This window comes from Lepisma saccharinum, chromosome 16, assembly GCF_977018435.1.
Source record: "Lepisma saccharinum chromosome 16, izLepSacc3.1, whole genome shotgun sequence".
In the NCBI taxonomy this organism is placed as follows: domain Eukaryota; kingdom Metazoa; phylum Arthropoda; class Insecta; order Zygentoma; family Lepismatidae; genus Lepisma; species Lepisma saccharinum.
In genome coordinates, this window is record NC_139244.1 from 17,927,590 (window position 1) to 17,946,909 (window position 19,320).

General features: G+C 37.1%; 1 protein-coding gene across 3 annotated transcripts in view; it reads right to left on the bottom strand.

Annotated features, from left to right (window-relative positions):
* Window positions 1-19,320, bottom strand: part of Myo81F (unconventional myosin 81F) — a 333,460-nt gene that overhangs the window by 21,995 nt on the left and 292,145 nt on the right. For all 3 annotated transcript variants that reach the window (XM_083137796.1, XM_083137797.1, XM_083137798.1), the window contains 10 exons: window positions 18,690-18,914; window positions 17,235-17,369; window positions 16,253-16,482; window positions 15,059-15,251; window positions 13,376-13,537; window positions 12,453-12,600; window positions 9,998-10,278; window positions 8,662-8,798; window positions 6,089-6,300; window positions 5,044-5,342 (listed from right to left, as the gene is read on the bottom strand). In XM_083137796.1, the coding sequence (XP_082993922.1) occupies window positions 5,044-5,342; window positions 6,089-6,300; window positions 8,662-8,798; window positions 9,998-10,278; window positions 12,453-12,600; window positions 13,376-13,537; window positions 15,059-15,251; window positions 16,253-16,482; window positions 17,235-17,369; window positions 18,690-18,914 (2,022 nt within the window). The remainder of the gene's footprint in view (window positions 1-5,043; window positions 5,343-6,088; window positions 6,301-8,661; window positions 8,799-9,997; window positions 10,279-12,452; window positions 12,601-13,375; window positions 13,538-15,058; window positions 15,252-16,252; window positions 16,483-17,234; window positions 17,370-18,689; window positions 18,915-19,320) is intronic.

Below are 19,320 nucleotides of genomic sequence, written 5' to 3' on the forward strand. Positions count from 1 at the left end.
GGATATGCTATCCCGCATCCCGGAAAGACAGCAAGAGATGGTTAGACGTGTCAACCCAATTCAAGTGTTACCCCAACCCATAGCTAATCTGTCCGGAGACGATCTCCAGAGAGAGCAAGAAAGGGATCCCAGGTCCAAAGCAATCATAGATTACCTGCAAGGGGTGAAACAGGATAACAATCCTAGGTGCAGAAATTGGAGCAAGCAATACCAAATGGTCAATGACCTGCTAGTGGTCAAAGACTTTCACTTTGTCGATAAGTTCAGAATATACATTCCCGAATCTTTAGTTTCACGGGTGCTCACAGCATATCACAATGATGATGGGCACCCAGGAGTAGACAAAACACACAATAAGGTGTTCCGTAGCTTTTTCTGGCCAGGTATGAGGCGAGGAGTCAAGGCTTGGGTGACTGACTGTGTTCAATGCCAGCAGGTGAAACCGAACCTTCATCCCCCTCGGCAAGTCTTGCAGGCCCACCATGTCAAACAGTTAGGAGCAACTCTGTTCTGCGACCTCGTAGGCCCACTCCCAACCAGTAAGCGCCAAGAGAAGTACATTTTCACCATTCTGGAGGGATGTTCAAGATACATAATGGCATACCCGCTCAGAAATTCCACCACTCCCTTAATATTGAGGAAACTCATAGATATATATTTTGTACATTTTTCACTTCCTCAAAGAATTGTAGTGGACAATGGTCCCCAGTTTAGGGCCAAGCAATTCACTCAAACCCTTGAAAATATGGGAATTCAGGTTCTGTTTATACCATCGTATCTCCCATCCGCCAATCTAGTTGAGAGGACGCACCTCGAGATGGGAAAGCTCTTAAAGCTCATGTGCAATGAAAACCATAAAACATGGTCAGATAAATTACCAGCAGTGGTTAGCATTATCAATCACTCGATCAATGACACCACTGGGTACGCACCAGCAGAACTTAGGCTACATGTTTCACTCAGAAACCCCGTTATGGAACACTTTCATATTCCTACAGGTGAACAAACCGAATGGGATCAGCAATTGTTCATGGCTGTATCCCGGACGGCCGAAAGGCGAAACAAAGCCAACAATAAGGTAAATGAATCACAGCAAAACAGAACTGTGATCAAAGTGTACGACTTAGTTTTTCTTAAATCCCATCTCCAAAGCAAAGCTCTAGAGGGACAGACCCACAAATTGTTCCACACCTTCTTCGGTCCATTAGTTTGTAGTGATCAGGTGACGGATAACATATTTAATCTTGTTCATTGTGTTAGCGGTAAGAGCCTACCCAACCAACATGTCAATAACATGAAGTTGTGGAGGTGTAGCTATAAGGTGTATAGTCATTACATTGAGAAGCTCAGACTACTACATCCGGTGTTAGCATCGAGAGTACCTCAAAGAAGTTAATTCAAGCCAAGGGGCCTCTGAATTCAACGAGGACTCAACCTCAATCCCGACGGGGTGCAGCCGTTTCCCTACGACTTGCTTTGTCTGTTGGTAAGACGAGTAACTGCGCACAAATGGCTCCACCCTCGTACCCTTGTGATACTTCCCCATGGAAACTGTAGATGTCTGCTCGTCAGCTCTACGTTTCTTCCTAAACCCGATATCAGTAGGACCTAGGAGAGAAGTACGCGACGGTACGGCTCCTGCGCTATAGTATTAGTCGCATAAGAGGTATTGGTATCCCTCTAGCGCATCCAGGGTAAGACGCACGGATAGGAGTGTACAACAGGTACAAGATGAGGAGAAAAAGCTACACATTTTTCGAACACTAGTATTAATATATGTTAAAGGTCAGAGGTTTTGTGGATGAGGTTCTGTCTGGTCTGTGACATTCACCCATTTGTACATAGGGTAGAAAAATTTATGTCAAGATCGTGTAAGGGATTATTTTATCATTGTATGCAAAAGTCAATTTCATTGTTGCATACAAAAGCCTATTTCATTGTTGAGTGTAATAGCCTACTTCATTGTTGAGTATAAAAGTCAATTTCATTGTTGTGTATAAAAGTATTATTTCATTGTTGCATACAAAAGCCTATTTCATTGTTGAGTGTAAGAGTCAATATCATTGTTGTATACAAAAGTATTACTTCAGTATTATATGCCAAGGCAATTTCATTGTGGTATAAAGGGTAATTTCATTGTTGTCTACCCAGACCATTTCTTTGTTGGACACAAAAGTGAGTCCAACCATCATATAGAGGTTTATTTCCTTATGAGTACAAATCTATGCTAGATCACTCACTACCAATCAAGCAAAATATTGCTTAGCAATCATTGGGTATTTGCACTACCGATGGGTTAGGTTCGACCAAACCAGGGTTAGCAGTAATGGAAATATGCGAGCACCCCCAAACATATAGGGTTGTTTATAAGGAACAACCCCAAAACCAACAAGGGTAAGGTCAAAGCCTGCGTGTGAAGTGGGGCCAGTGAGTACATCACTCCAACTCCCCCTCAGTGTCACCACAAAACCCCGGAGCAAACATACAAAAGTGCATGGTGTCATAGGCAGCAGCAGACCCCCAAGCATATTATACCAGGAACTAGAGACAATCTTTTCAGCGTTCCAACAATATGGGGAAGCAGGGAGTGTGTCAGGGGTTCGTAATCGAACAATGACATCCAGAAACGAACCACCATGACAATCCTACAGACTTCACAAAATGAGTGCATTCCACAAATTGTACACAATCCCAATGGACAGCCAGGTCGAAGCATTGTTCCGCTAAGCGAGCAACAAAAACATTTGATGGCAACGCAAAGTGCACAAAGCCAGGCGACAGCTATCTCCACCTAAGGAGATATTGAAGAACAATTGTGAGGTGATCGAATGTGGACAACATACCAAGGTGTATGGTGAACATTTTTTGAAGGTACTGCACCCTCAAGTGAATGAGGGGCAGAGACATTAGATACGTACCTAAAAACTACTAAGCAGTTCGAATACAAAAACTGTATTCAGTGCGGCAATAAGCAGATATAACATGAATGACTAAAATCATTTATTGAAAACTTTTAAGTGTGTTATATTAACCATGTATAGACCGTCTAGGAAATCGTTCGATATATCGAACAGAACAATATCTCAAACATATATCCAAGTGACGGGCAAGGATAATTGCAAATTTATTTTCTTTCATGTATATGTTCTTTTCGGACCAGCATGGTCTTAACAATTCAGTGTGTATATAAATATTTTGTGTATGTATTTGGGTATAGTGTAGTAAAGGGTAAAGAAAAATGATCCGCTTCACGTATCCTTTTTCTTTTCCCGAGGGCCTGGGATATGTATAACCAACCAAAGGTTGGGTATACATCCCCAATACATACAGGCAGCACTCCACTCCAACCAAAGTACAAGGCCAATTCAATTCAGGTAAAATTAATAGGAATAGACATTCCCAGATATGTTAAGATTAACAGAAATTAGGCCTAATTAGTAAAAGTATGATAAAACATCAAAATATTAAGTAAATAATAAGCCCCAGACCAAAATTCATTGGTTATCAAAAATACATCCCTTTTGTTGATAGGTAGAATTCAGAGAGCACATGTTACTTTTCATGCAAATTTTTTATTAATACAGATATTTTCAGGATAATATTTGTGCAAGCACAAAATAACTTGCTTTCCCTGAAAATAACTCCAAGTCACAATTATATGTGCAAACAAACCACAAAAACATCAAAAAATCGATGTTTTTGGACAAAAGACAATCGGTCTCACAGCACCAGAGCCATCTGGTGAGAGTCAGTGGAACTAGCCCTGACTAGACTGCCATCTATTGGGCTTCTCAAGGTACTTGATGAAGGCAAGTAACCCAAGGTGCTGTGGACCAATCAGATGGCCTCATGGGCGTGGCTACCAGACAATGAGTCTGTGATAGCTTTTAACATGTGAGGAAGCCATCTTGATTTCACTTCTTGCTAACAGTTGGTACAGTTAACATCGCTCCAAGTTTTGGGCCAGAGTAGGCCAGTGGAGAGAGGACAATGGAGTCACCAGTGTGTGAAATATCCAATAAGGGCTTAGGAATAGTCCTGTAGTGCATAATATGAACGAATTACAGCACTGGAAGTGTCTTAAAGTGCATGGAACCAATATCCATGAAAATTCTGAAATTCTCAAAAGCACATGGTGAGGACAATGAGCCTCCAGGAAACCATGATGCTTTGTATCCAAAGACATCCATAATTAATCGGCACATCCTTTGTGATATAGCTCCCTGAAACCGTTCATTTGCAAGACAATACCCATATGTCTTAAGATACCGCTATATTTTTCGTGTAAATTCACAGAAAATCTCCCCATTTATAGTTGGAGTGACAAGTGCAACAAGGCCCATGTGTGGTAAGGTGAATGCAGAATATGTAAGTACAGTGTTTTTATTACCCATTTTGTTGGTTCCAATTGTAAAAACAATCTTATAAGTTTGTGCAGTGCTTGTGTATAGTTAAAATGTATTAGTACCCCGAATATTAAATGTGTCTTTCCAACATCTTGATTTATCAATTCATATTTGGGCGGGTAAGTCCGGGAAGCGTACCCCTCGCTCCGGAATAACTAGGCTGAAAGTCCCTATGATACACCAGCAATCATTCCTCGGAATGGATGCTGGTCTACTGGGGACATCCTCCATGTTAATGGTCACTGGAGGACAGCGTAGAGCTGCATGGGGATGGGTGCGTCCAGGTTGCACAGCAGAGTAGTTTCATAGGTTCAATCAAGCCCAAAGTGGGTGAGTAGGTTAGGTTAACCTATCCTATTGTTCGGCAACGTAACCTGGAGGCACATATCCCTGGACCAGCCGCGTAGACAAAGCCATTCAACTCCCGAATCCATCGTCTGTCTTTATGTCTTTGTCCTTTGTCTCTTGCGCGGATCGCAGTGTAGGCTGTGACAGACCCAATTAGCAGACAGCCAAAAACATAAAAAATTCGAGAAAAGAAAGAAGTAAGCCGAAGTTACGAGAAATTAGAACAATTTTTAAGTATCAACTTATTGCTGTGTAAATGAATGGCTTGGAATTCAATCATGATACTTACCTTTTCAGCAAATCTAGAGTATTTCCCTTCTTCTGTAACGTAGTCACTAGAGCACCTCTTCAAGTGAGCTATAAGGTATTTGCGAATTATTTTTTCTTGCGGAAGGATTACTGAGCACGCAAGGGACAGGAGTGCCCAATGCCGAAGGTTCACTCGGGAGTTGGGATCCGGATGATCCGTCGTCTGCTTGATGAGTTGCATGTAGAGTTCATTCAGCAGATTGTCTTTCCTCATACACATCTCCATGATAGTCTGTATCAAATTCACATGTTCGTCTTCTGCTCTACGGACAGTGTCACCTACAAGGAGAAAAATATTAAACGTTATTCTTGTGCAAGAGGTTCTTGCAAAACAAATTTCCACACCATTCTGTGGTCCTTTAATATGACGATAACCAAGTTTTAATGCAGGACCCCACACTTTTATTATCCTGGCAATTTGTAGAGGTGATGTGATCAGCACCATGCTGCTGTGGCTGCCTCAACACCCCCCTCCCTGCTCTAGAAATCCCTTCATTAGAAGGTAAGTGAACCCCAGATCTGCTTCATGCAGGGACATTGCTGGACAAACTCGCACATGAAATCACCCTCCCCGGGAATCAAATTTGGATTCCGTGTATGTCGGTGAGATTCCCTATGAACTGGAGGACCATCAAGGCTCTTGAATTTGTAGGTACTAAAATCCAAAAATTAACAAATATGATTTGATTTGATTTTTATAATTTAGCATCGCTTTTCTACCTAATCTCAACAATGAAGAAAAGTAATATGATGAAACTGATGAAGGGACACTCACGAATGCCCAGGTCGAGATTCAAACCTGGCACCCCTGGCATTACAGTGTTGCGCTAAACATTTTACCACAGAGGTTGGCAATAATAAACAAATATGGTAGGGTCTCACAGCTTGCTCATCATGCTTCCATACCAACTGGTATCATACTTGTTTAAAAAAATATGCCATTTTTTAAAATGCAAAAGAAAGTACGAAAGACTCATTATACAGATATTGGAGCCTAAGTATCATATAACTAAATGTAAACTTACCATCCTGACTGAGTCCTGCATATGTGAGAATGATTTGGAAGACCTGAAGAGCAAGTTGCTCATCAGACTCTGGCATTTTGCTTAAGCTCTGAGGAATTGCTTGTCTCCCGAAAGCCCAGTATGCATGCGGGAAGCCTTTGTATGTCTCCCCATGCTCCGAGGAACTGTGGCTAAGCTCTTGTCTCAGCTTCTCTAGCCTGTGCTTGCTTAGCCTGGAAAAAGAAAACATTTTAAAATAATATGTGCACTACTTCTCCAATAAATGATTATTGAAGCTTTCCTGGTGGCGAATATTAAAGAGGTTTTCTCGGGCAATCAGCAATCAGGACAATCGAACAGCGCTGCAAAGAACATGCCAGCTACATAAGGAATTTTCATCCCGAAAAATCAGGGTTAGCAGAACATTAATTCCAGGAGAGCCATAGAATTGATTTCACAATCACTGAGATCATCAATAAGTCATCAAATAACTGGGACCGTCTCATCAAAGAAGCAATAGCCATAAACGGGGAAAAGGATAACCTCAACAGGGACACGGGACTCGAACTGGACCCAGCCTGGTTAGCGATAGTCAACTGGGAGCGCGGACGTCGGAGAAACGCCACCTGATTGGCCCACCACCTACACTGGATCCCTCCCACACCAAATACATATAACGTCACCCTGACTTATCTCTGCACTTCATTCCCTGAAGATGAGACTGGCGTTAGCTCTCGAAAGCTCGGAAGCCTTTCCGGAAATCACCTGGCTGATTGCCCAAGAAAACCTCTTCAATACTTCTCCAATGTTAACTTTTCTACAATCAAGAGAAAACTTGGCATTATTAGTGACTTATTGAGAAACACATTAAAATTCCTACCACGTACACTCATTTGGGTAAACAACCTTGCATCATGTATTTCCTGTTGCTTTTCTTTATCATTACGTGGCTTGCTTGCCAAAAAAGAAATACTGATTACAGGAATATTAAGATGTGTGTTAACGATTGCATAACAATAGCATTTTTTTGTGATTGTCCACAGTGGAACCCTGATTTTACATTTTTCTACAGCCTTCTCGATGGTGTAATCAAAGTGTACCAGATCCGGTACCCTGTAGAGGCACATAGTGGTTCAGATTCCACTAGGCCTCCCTGATGGTGCAGTGGTAGCATCGTTGCCTTGTAATCAAGGAGTCCCGGGTTCGATACCCGGTGGAGACACATAGCGGTTCGGATCCCACTTTAAACTGTAGGTCCAGTCCCAATGAGCCTTGCTGTGCATAAAGTGGACTTAAAACACCAAATTAATCAATCAATCCACTTTAATCTGTAGGTTCAGTCCCGATTAGCCCTTCTGTTCATCACGAGGGCTGAAAACAAAACTGAAACATCTTCCCACATTATAAAATCAATATTCAGGGTTCCAACATTGCAAAATGTTGTAAATGTTTTCTGGATTTACACTTTCCAGCATTTTTAAGTGTCTATTTTTCACTGAGAAATTTACAATCACGGTTTTACTGTATGTTCTGATGTTTTACTGTACATATGAAATGAACTGAGGTCATGGACGTAAGGAAGGGGGGCAAGGGGGAAATGAATATCCACCAAAAAAGTAAATAATTCACACAAAATTTCATTTCAGTCACAATAATTTATATTGATTATTATAAGTGTGTTGAAGGAACATGATCATTTCAGACTGAAACAGTGTTTTTTGAGGGGCATCACTGGGGAAAATATTCCCCCTTTGCCTCCTCGAAAAAATTACCTTGCTTGCCTCTCCCTGGAAAAAATCCTGCAGACGTCCATGACTAAGGTAGTTTTCAACCTGAAGAGTTTTTGAATAACCCATACTTTATTAGTAAGGCCTGGATTTTTGTATAGCCAAAACAAGAACGTAAATATGTAGAGAAAATTGCTAAAGTTTCTTGTACAAAATATGTAAGTACATATATAAAAATAAGTAATAATATATTTCGTGTTATTCGATCATTTCCTTCATTCCTGTGCTATATTTTAGGTTCAAGTGGATTTCTCAGAAATGTTATCAGGGTCACTAACTGAACTAGTGCAATCATTGTACTCAGAATCCGCAAGGACTGCTTGCGAAATATGATAGTACTGAAGAAGAAAGTACACAAGACACAGCCCTCCATCATTTCCTGAGTTTGACCTGAATGACTTTAAACGAGATTAAGTGAAATTAAAGTGAAGGACACCTACCACAATCAGATGAAATTATAGACTTTTTGTAGAATGTTTGATCCACAAAAATATCTCCATTACTCCATGATAACTAGACAAATGGCACATAACTGAATATGTAAAAATATGCAACATGAAATTTATACACATCATTGTGATAATTTGCAGACATTTGTCATTTTACTTGGCTACACACATGGGGAAAAAATGTAATTACATAAAAATCCATATCTTATTTATGAGATAGTACTTTATTGCATGCTCTGCCTTCTCCCCTTAGTCCACCCCACGAACCTTTTTGGTACCGTCACTGTTTCCTTGGCATCTTCATATAATCTAGACCGATAGAATGTAATGCACATCCAACATACAAGAAATATCTTACCTCCGCAGTGTATTCCTTATAAAACCTCCTCCCGTATCCTGTGGCTTTCTTAGCAGATCATTATCAACCAGAGTTCGGCGACAGTTGATGAGATTGTGATACAGTCTTATTCTGTCCTCATTTGTAATAGGCTTCAACTATAAACAAAAAAAAAAAAAATATGAAAAATTCACATTTTAAAAGAATTACAGGATTAAGGCTGACCCAATACCAATATCACAGCTGAAACTCTTGAGAGACACTGCATCCAGAAAAGTATTGGCTGCTATTGGTGATTGAATTCAAGCCAATAATTTCCAATACCAGTATTAACTCAAACCTAATTAACGCTTAATATTTCTATGATTTACCATTAGAATCTTCTGGCATTTTTTAAAAAAAGAATTAGTTGTATAAATTTGTCAACATTAAAATAAATGGGGCCAATTTTTCCAGAACTTGACTGAGATAAAACATTTGTGAAATGCACAAACCTTTCGCTTTCATTGAGGAGAAACATATAATTAAAAAAGAAAGGTCTTGCAAAGAATAACGGGAGAGAGAGAGATTTAAATGTATGGAAGGTTTCATTCATGGCAGAAAAAGACTGGAAAAGAATTAAATAATAAAAATGGCAATATAGACTCGCTATGGAGTTCCCTCCTTCACAAGTGGGATAAGCCGCCACCTTTGAAATTTAATCCTACAGAAGAGATCAAGAATCTTTGTTGAAAGGAAGAGAACTTTATGATATTTGGGATCCAGAATTAAAATTTCACAACTTAATTAAAATAATAATAATAATAATAATAATAATAAATTGCTTGTTTCACAATATATTCATTGCACTGCATCTTTATGGTTTTGATAAATTCATTTCATTGTTATAACTGTAATATCATTCAAACAAAAACATTTATTATTCAAGTAAATGTTTGATGAAGGGAGCATGTGTTCTCCTGAAACGTAACAACAAAAAATGTGACAGTCAAAAACTTCTTATGTCACATGCTGGCAACATACTTGTTATAAACAACATAAAATCCACAACCAGCATGATAAAAAACACTAAGAGTTTGTCCAAGCTTTCGATTCCGTCTCGAAACCATCACTGGGCTGGTCACTGCAAGACCACAATGACACCTTCCAGCGGACACAGTAAGTAGCGCCAGGGGAACCTCAACCGCGACCCCTTCGCCATCCAGCCCTGATGATGATTCCGAGATGGAATCGAAAGCTTGGACAAACACTTAAAGTGTTTTTTATCGTGCTGTTGGTGGGTTTTGTGTTGTCTTTAACAACAAAAAATGTGTTTGTGTGCTTATAACAACCATAAACTGCAAGAGAAATAACCAACCTTTCGTACAGGTACTTCTGCTTCCGTAATCCAACCAGCCAGGGCTGGGCAATAGCTAGCTATGAGGGATCCAATTTCGTTCTTCTGCGGTGTCTCAAACACAAAACACCTGTTGTGCATGTCAGGAAGCATTTTCATTAGGTTGATTGTTATGAAGCTATCGCTGGGATCCAAGAATATCGATTCAATGTCATTGTACCGGTATTCATACAGGATAAACTTGTCGTCTGGTTTAATAAGCATAAGCCCATCACAGCATACTCCCAGTATTAGACTGTTACCTACAAAGAAGATGCAGTATATTAAAAAGACAGCAATAAAATCAAAATGAAAATCAATGCTGAGCAAGCACATCAGGGTAAACTAATTTAAGGTTCCAAATTGATGACTTACTTGACTCCCCCCCTGAAAAAAACCTTACCAATTTAAGTACAGGTAGCAATAAATTAATATTTTAAAATAAAAAATGTGATTTAATTTAAAAATATATCATCTGACCTTCATAATATTATTCCAAAACCAGACTAAACGTTTTATTGAACACAAAGCTAATGTTTTTTATGAAAATTAAAATATGTTTTCATTATTGTACAAGAGCATTTAAGGTAAAATACATTTCCTTTAAAAATAATAATTTAAAGAAATCAATATATAATTACTGTAAAGTAAAATATATCTTTATTTTACTTTATATCACAAATTCCCATCCAGGAAAGAGCCAAAAGCTCAGGACCAATGTTTTCATACCTTTTTTTACCCTTTTTTGTGCAAATTATTGTTGAACAAAATAATGTTATTTTTTCAGACTTTGTTATTTGTTTTGTTCTTACAAAGGTATCCTTTATCTATCGAAATATAGTAACGAAAAGAAAAACAAATCACAAATTGCAGTCATGAAAACAAACAAAAAAAATACTAACTATAATGACAAATTTTTCTTTAAAAAGACTCACGAATTACAGTTAAGAAAAGTTTTGTAATGCATCCCTCAGCTGGGATAATTTGCATCAACATTCCAAACCTACAGCATTGTCTCCATTTTTAACCATACAAGAATATTCCCACATATCCCCAAACTCAACCAAGTACCCCACATCTATAATTTCCACTTCAAGCACTGGCTAGCATCACGCAACTGTTGTGCCCAGTCTCTCTATTCTGATTTGGCACAATTGGGGCTTGTAATCAAAGGATACCAGGTTCAGATCCCACTTTAAAATGTTCAGTCCCGATTAGCCTATCTGCACATAAAGTGGACTTAAAACAAAAACTCAAAACTGAAATTCAAACTGATTTGGCACCTGTGATCTTTTCATTTCCAAGGATCCACCCAAGAGGATGCAGTTTCCAGACAATGGAAGATGTTAAAGAAAATTTGCTACGGGACCTGCAATACCAGAATGTGCTCAAACAGTGGAAGAAATGATTGGAGGAAACTCCTTCGAAAGGGATATATCTGATTAAGATGTATAACAAGTACATTTTTTTTTTATTATTATTATATATATAAAAAAGTTTAGTTTCTCTTTGGACAGATGTTAGATTGTCTGTGGACAGCATACAAATGATATTCCTTCTTGTCATAATCTACCTGAACTTCCTCATATTGGTGATGATTTTGAAACAAAGTTGAAAGGTTGGTGTGAAGTTTTTGGTGATGCTGTTTTTGTGCCACCTTTAAAAATGTAAGACATTTTTGATGGAAACTTAAAAAGTAAGATTACACACCAATAGTTTTATTTTAACCCTTAAACGGGCAACCAGTGTCTATCAAATACTGTTGCTTATATATTTTGTCACATACTCCAAACGATACTTCCTACGAACATGATATTTTTTGACTCTTTGTTTCTCTCTTTTTCTCATTTCACAATATTTGATTTTGTTTGATAAAGAAGGTTATGCGTAAAAAAATATTTTCCATTTCACTTACGTAAACGGGCAAGCAGTGTCTGTCGGACACAGTGTACAATTGATATGTAAAGAAGTCTACCTGAATATGTATTAACAAATGTTTAATAAAAAGTAAAGTATTATATAAGACATCACATAAAAATATTATTAACACTAAAATAGAAAAATGAAAAATACATGAGCAAATAAAACAATTTCCTCACACTACCTTCCGGCCTAACATGTTTCATATACTATGCTGCAAGAATTACAACAACATGCAATTACGTTGATGATGATGATGAATAAAAGAATTATGGACATAACAATGATGATTAGGTTAAATATCATGTTACTCGCTTGCTTGCACAGAAATGAAACATAAAAGTCTCGCATTAGAAGGGCAAGATCCATTTAAAACAATGCACTGCTTACCTGGACACATTACAAAAATAGCTTGCCTGGATAAGGGTTAAATGATTTCACAAAATGTGGGCATTAAATAAACAAAATTGAAATACCTTTAACTACAATTAATAAACACATTAAGTAACACACTTACCATATGACCAATACCCTCGGTAGGTTACATTGAACATAGTAGAACCATAAAGTGGATACTGCATGACGCAAGACAAGTAGAGGACTTTGGCTGTGATTTCAGACTTCCCAGTTCCGTACTGCATGTGTGCCTGAGCTATTATTGGCACCTGAAAACAAATCATGTTATGTATTAGATATTTACATCTTTTATCACACTGGGAGGGAGGGTGATGTAGAATTCACATCTATATTACAATGGAAAGTAGTTCACCATCAGTGGTCTTACAAGAAAGTTATATTATTTTGTAATACGTAGCATTGTGACAAATGTCTACACTACACTTGTTGACAGAATGTTCCCTTTAGTCCACTGATTACCTCAGTGTGAGCAGTGTATGGTACTAGGTATATCAAATCTGTCAAAAAAGTAATACAGTAGAACCATAATTTTGTTTCTGGATTGTATATTTTCCTGTATTATACATTCAAACTTCATGGTCCCAATAGAGCATACATTTGTAAAATTTTCCAAAATTTTACACTCTCCCACACCTAGGACTACTGTGTCAAGTTTTTCTGTTTTCCAATATCCATTTTACAATCTTTCTTGGACAACTTGAAATGTATTTCAATTCAATAAATAAATGTGAATTTCAGTCGGTTTTGTTTCATGCCATACTGCACGACGTAACCTTCCAGAAATACATGCACAAGAGTGAGTACTGTATGGGCATATAAGGTACAGTCACTGACACTTCTAGGCTGTAACAACCTCATTGACTTTCATTGGAATCATTATAACTCAGAAGTGTCCATGACTGTACATAATGACTCCACCCTATATTTTGTTAAGCTGCTTTTTTCAGCTATAATTCACAACTGTTTTGCAGCATGTTTAGCTGAAACACAGACCCTGAAAACTACGTTGCAATGAATACCTACCCAGTGGTCTTCACTTCGAGTCCTGCTTATTCTATATGGAAGGTACAGGTCAACTTCCGAGTAATATTCGAGTTTTGATTCCTGCGGGTCTCCAAGCGCAACCTGTGCCTGCAGGCCGGCCAACTGCAATGCTATCTTTTCGTTCACAGGGAAGTCATCGCACTGAAAATTAAATGTACAATTAACTCATGACATGTAATACACATTCAACAAAATTCACAAAATCTTGGCAGATATTGTTGTTTTTCTGTTTTTATTTGGGTTTTTTAAAAGGCAAATCCAACACAGTCATGCCAGCATTTAATGTTCAATTACATTTGATTAATACATGCAAGCAATTCTCAAGTAAGGAAAAGGAGCTTGTATGGTATATCTCCAGAAAAAATACACTTGTGACCTATAAAGATGTCATTTTAGCAATGAAAATTGTTCAGAGCAGATATGACTCTGACCTGATAACAATATTTTCTTACAGACTCCAACATATAATGATGCCAATACTTGGAAACGAAAGAATTTAAAGAAATTCAAAATATTTATAACTTTTAAAATATAATTTGTATTTCGAGGTATAGCATATCAATCTTCCATAGTTTTTCTTGAAAATATTCGTAATTTCACATAAGATAATTATTTAATCAATGGCCACTCTCGGACCATGATCAAATTCAAGCTTAATTCTCAGTTTTCAAGGCGAACTTTCCAAAAATTCAAGAGTACATGCAGATGTTTTTTTTTTCTCTATTTCAACCTTATGTATTACCGCCTCGCCACCCACACAAATATATTAAGAATATAAAGGGTTTATGTGATTCCAATGTATCCAAAAATTCTAGTTCAATTCAATTAAGCTGTGTATATATATATGTATTTACGGCTGGGGGTTCGTCGGGCTGATCACCCGTCACCCCAACACTGGTCTGAGACCTCCACGCTATAACAGGTGACGGCGGAACAGTGTGGGAGGGAGACCAGCAGTCGGTAGGTAAGCCAAGGCCCGCCAAGGTGCTGTAGAGCTGTGGGGTTATGTTATATATATGTATTTAAGATATTTAATTACAGGTGCAAATTTTACATTTGCCATTTCACATACTCAGATACGAAAGACATATAAAGACACAAGATACAAATGTTATGGAATATACTAATCTACAAAAAAATGCTATTGTACAAAAATTATAACTCGAATTTACTTAATCAACTTCAAGATATCTTATCTTGCAATAACCTTCCATCTGGCAGATAGATTGTTCTGCAAAGGAAACTAACAAAGTAAACGGATTGAGAGAATGCAGTTTTATTTTCCATGCAGCTTTCTTTTCACCTCAGGGCATTTAAATTCAATGTGATTTGGGTTAAAAAGATGCACCATTTCATGTCTATGGAAAAAAATTCACGCAGAATTCAAGGAATTCCTGGTGAGTAGCCACCCTGTTCTATTATATCGGATTCACAATAATAAATGTCTACAATAAATACAAATTGTTGCGGTAAGAGGGGTCATATGTCCAGAATGTGCCACTGGAAAATGTTCTACAATTGCATTTGGCATCTGCTTCAAGGTCCTCCACAAAAGGGGCGACTTCAACTTCCACACCGAGTCCATTACTACTCTTATTACTGACCTGCAAATCATATATAAATTAAACCGTGCATGTTTCATCTTGCAGGGACATGACCTACCTTCACAACACTGTATACTGCCTGAGCATAGAGCATGTTCACTTCCACAGGGTCCTGAGAAAGCTCGCGAGTGTTCCTGAATAGCCTCTTCTTGAAAACGAACCTATTCTCGCCACTACCAAGGGTAGACGTACTCCCTCTCTTCGTCAGGGTTGGGAATGATGACATGCTGCTGCCGGTTTTGGAATGTTTGCTGGAAAAAAGAAAAGTAATTCCAATTTCTTACATGCTATTGCACATAAATTTGTTATAAAAACAAAATATATGTTTGATTCAGGTAGTTATTGCTCTGGGTACTGCTATCTTCGGGACAAGAAGTAGCAAGGTATGAATACAGCTAATATGACCTGTGCATTTTTTCATAACGCAATAAAATTATACCCCAAGTATGTAAGCTGAATCATGTGACACATAAACAAAATCACTTTCACATAATATAGAATAGCATAAATATATCAAATATATGTACATTATATACAAAATACAAGAAAAGAAAAGAGAGTGCCGTTTTAGTTATATGTACAAACACACAGTTAAGACAAACACAAGAACTGCACACAGGAAATAACATATACTGGAACCTTGGTTTGCATTCCCAGATTCTGCATTTTCATGCATTATACATTCAACTTTTATGAATCTAACTTACATTAACCCATTGACTGCGGCGGAGCTGCATATAGACGGTATTTCAAAATTAACGGTTCTTGTATTGCGGCAAGTCATTTTTATAGACACCACTTTGTAGGGTCAAGGTGGTCAAGAGCATGGTGCTGACCACCACCTTCAAAATGGCTGGGTTATAGAACATGTTGTGCGGCCCTGCCCCCAAATCTCCTAAATGTGCCTTCATGGCTTGGTGCTGCATGCAGTGGGAACTTTATCTTTTACCTTACCTAATATGGAATGTTTATTTGTGGCAGAGTCTATATATAGATTGTTTTACTTAGCTTCACTTTGCGGCAAGTCTTTTTATAGTTATTTTTTTTACATTATTTACTATTTACGATGAAACGAATTTGCGGTTGCATCTATATACAGATGATTTCTTTTTGGATGCACTTCTCTTCAACATTGCCACAGGGAAGGGGTTAAACATTATTCCAAAACACAATAGAGATATCTCTACAGTATATTCCACAGTGTAGAGAGAGTTGATTTAATTTCTACTGAGAGCAAAGCAAAAGGACTTACATTTCCCATGCAGCTATCACATCATAGAGATAGTCATGAGCTCGAACGTGCTCTTCACCATCTGGCCTGCTTTGGTAAATAGCCCAGCCTTCTAGATTTTGCAGTCCAAGCTTTTCAGCTAATTTCTGGCCAGCATCTGCTGCTGTGTCCGTCGGATGCACATCAATGGCTTTGGTTCGTCCATCAAGGAAGAAGAAACGACAAACGATTGTTCCCAGTCTTTTCATTGCCTGCAAAGAATGAAATCATAGATAATATATTAACAGTGACACGTGTATGTACATACTGAATATTTTTCAACATAAAAGGAGAGGGATGGGAACTTCATCTTGTAAACAAAAGCTAATAGTTGGATTCTTGTTAAAGGACACTCGAATAATGTACTGAAGGCTACGAGTTGAATACTGATTCTTTCATCCATAAATTGATCTGAGTAACAACTTGAAAAATTTAACACATCTGAATGAAGACAAAATGACTAATTTCCAACCATTTTTAACATTACTCTATGCTGGTGGTACACAAAATACGAGAACACACTGTGCTGTTAATTTTATCTGGTTTCAAAAAGTGAGAACTGCAGTTTCGTATCACATTCCCTCCCATGAAATGGTGCAGAATGATGTGCAAAGTGCAAAATAAACCCTTTTAGAAATGAAGTGTACAATATATATACATAACACTTTCTTGATTCTGAATTGTCCTGCAAGCTATGGAAAATACTGGAATATTGATTAATTGTGGAGCAAAATGTATAATGAAACCTAGACTTAAAAAATAAAATTCATAATATTCCATGCATTCTACATGGATAGTTTTATTTTAGGTAGAAAATGTATCCAAATCAAATTTAAGATTGTATTCACCATAACAGAAAAATATAATTTTTGCACACCAAATTTCATTATGAGATTAAGTCAGTTTTGCATATATATATATATATATATATATTAAACCACAAATATATGTTTTACATACTTACAGCAATTTCTACTGTGGAAGGTGGATACTGCCTGCACGATACTTTAATATTCTTGCAGTTATCCATACACCACTGGACATACTGTTTCAACTTTCCTTCAAGTTGAAGATTTTTCTTCAGGAAGCATACAAAATACTGAAACGAAGATACAAGTTTATCACCAAAGTTTTTCAGCAAAATTGTAAAACAAATTACATTGAGGAATAAAAAGGTTAACAATAGTATTAAGTACAAATATAAACATGAGCTATACATACAGGGTTACATAACCAATCAGTATAAGCCAAAAGCAAGAAAATCACATTCACAGTAAATAATATATGAAATCTTAGCAAGAGCTGAGGCAGTAACAGTCTTTCCAATTTCTATTGATAATGTTACCTGAAAATTGTTACAATTGAAACCAGTTTAAGAAATAAATATTCCATTGGAAGTATACTATAGCAATCTATCAGTCTAGTTTTGAAGTATTCATAATTTTACATGAGATAATTTTAAATATTGAACTCATTTCTCCCCACAGTTTGCAGTTCAAAAATAATGATTTCTAAAAATTAATTCTTGGGCAAAAAATTCCCAAGCTTATAACAAACAACTAAACTAAACTGAATGAAAAACAGAATTTTCTTCCAATCAGTGTACTCACTGAGAACTACTCAATGTTTTAGTGCTCTATGGAACTATTTGGAGATCTATCCAATATCACTTTAAGCACATATTTTCCGAAACCAAAGAAACGTACAGTATTTACTTGCATTTCGCACAGGTGAAATATATAAATGTGTAATTTAAATTTTATGTTGTGCGAGAAGTGTACATTTTGAATCAAATTTGAGAGTTTCATTTACAATTATAACACTGAAATGCAATATATTTTATGCATATATTAGCAGAACCATCAAGGAAAGAACACAGGAACACTTAAAACAAGCAACAAATATTTCATAATCAGGATTATCACAGCACAACATAAATGTCAAGATTTCATGTAATTGTAACAAAAAAGAAAAAAAAGGTAATGTGTTGTACAAGTGAAGAAGCCATACATGAAATCCTTTGCTACAGTTCAGTGTTAAATACAAACCAAGGCTAGTCTCAAACTGTGGCAATCAATTTTAAAGAAAATTACAAACTAATAATGAAAGAATATCAACATAAAAAAAATGACATCTAGTAAACCAGCCTGAAATAGAAAACATATTACCATCATATATTTTATTATGTGTTATATTATACTTGGACTTTTATAAAACATATCAACAACTCTTCTGTGGATGGTGACAGTGAGTCAATGAAATTGACAGTGAATAAAGTAATTGCTAGCATGAGAAACATTAAATTATTACAGATTTCTTAATGCTATTTACCATTTTTGAGCACAAAATGTGCTCAGTTTTTGTACTGAAATTTTGATACTTTATTAACCTGTCATTAATAATAAAGACTTTCACTTACTTTGTACAACAGCTTGCTTGGTTGGAAAGCAACAATACACAGACACAACAAGAGCCACACTCTCTCAGTTGATTCTTGACTAGGATTGTTGGTGGCCTGCCTCATGCACTGAACGTAAACCTCGTCCCTGAGCTCTTCCCTCTCAATTGCATAGCCAACGATGGACTGTATTACTTGGATTTCGCTTTCAGCCTTTAACTCTCCCCTGATGTACTTACATAGGTCCTGCAGGGAATTCAAATACAACAATAAAATTTCCAAATAAGTTTATAATGCCAGGAAATAACTTTTCTATGAAATTTACGTTCCTGACCAAAAACCTTTCCAATATATAAATTTATTAAGAATTAGGGATGGGACGATTAATCTATACTCCAACAGATATCGGCCAGTATGGGCATATCTGTGTATCTAAGTCATTTCTTCAGAATATTTATATTTTAAATGTTAACATGTTAAATATTGCATTCTATTTAGGCAATATCGATCTACCCGAGTTTTGTTTCAAAATATAAATAAGTGTGCATAAAAGATATGTAGATGTCATGTCCACAGATCATCATGCACATTTCCGAATCCTTCAATGTACATGATGAGTCATACTCATCTTAACCCTTAGTCGACACACCTG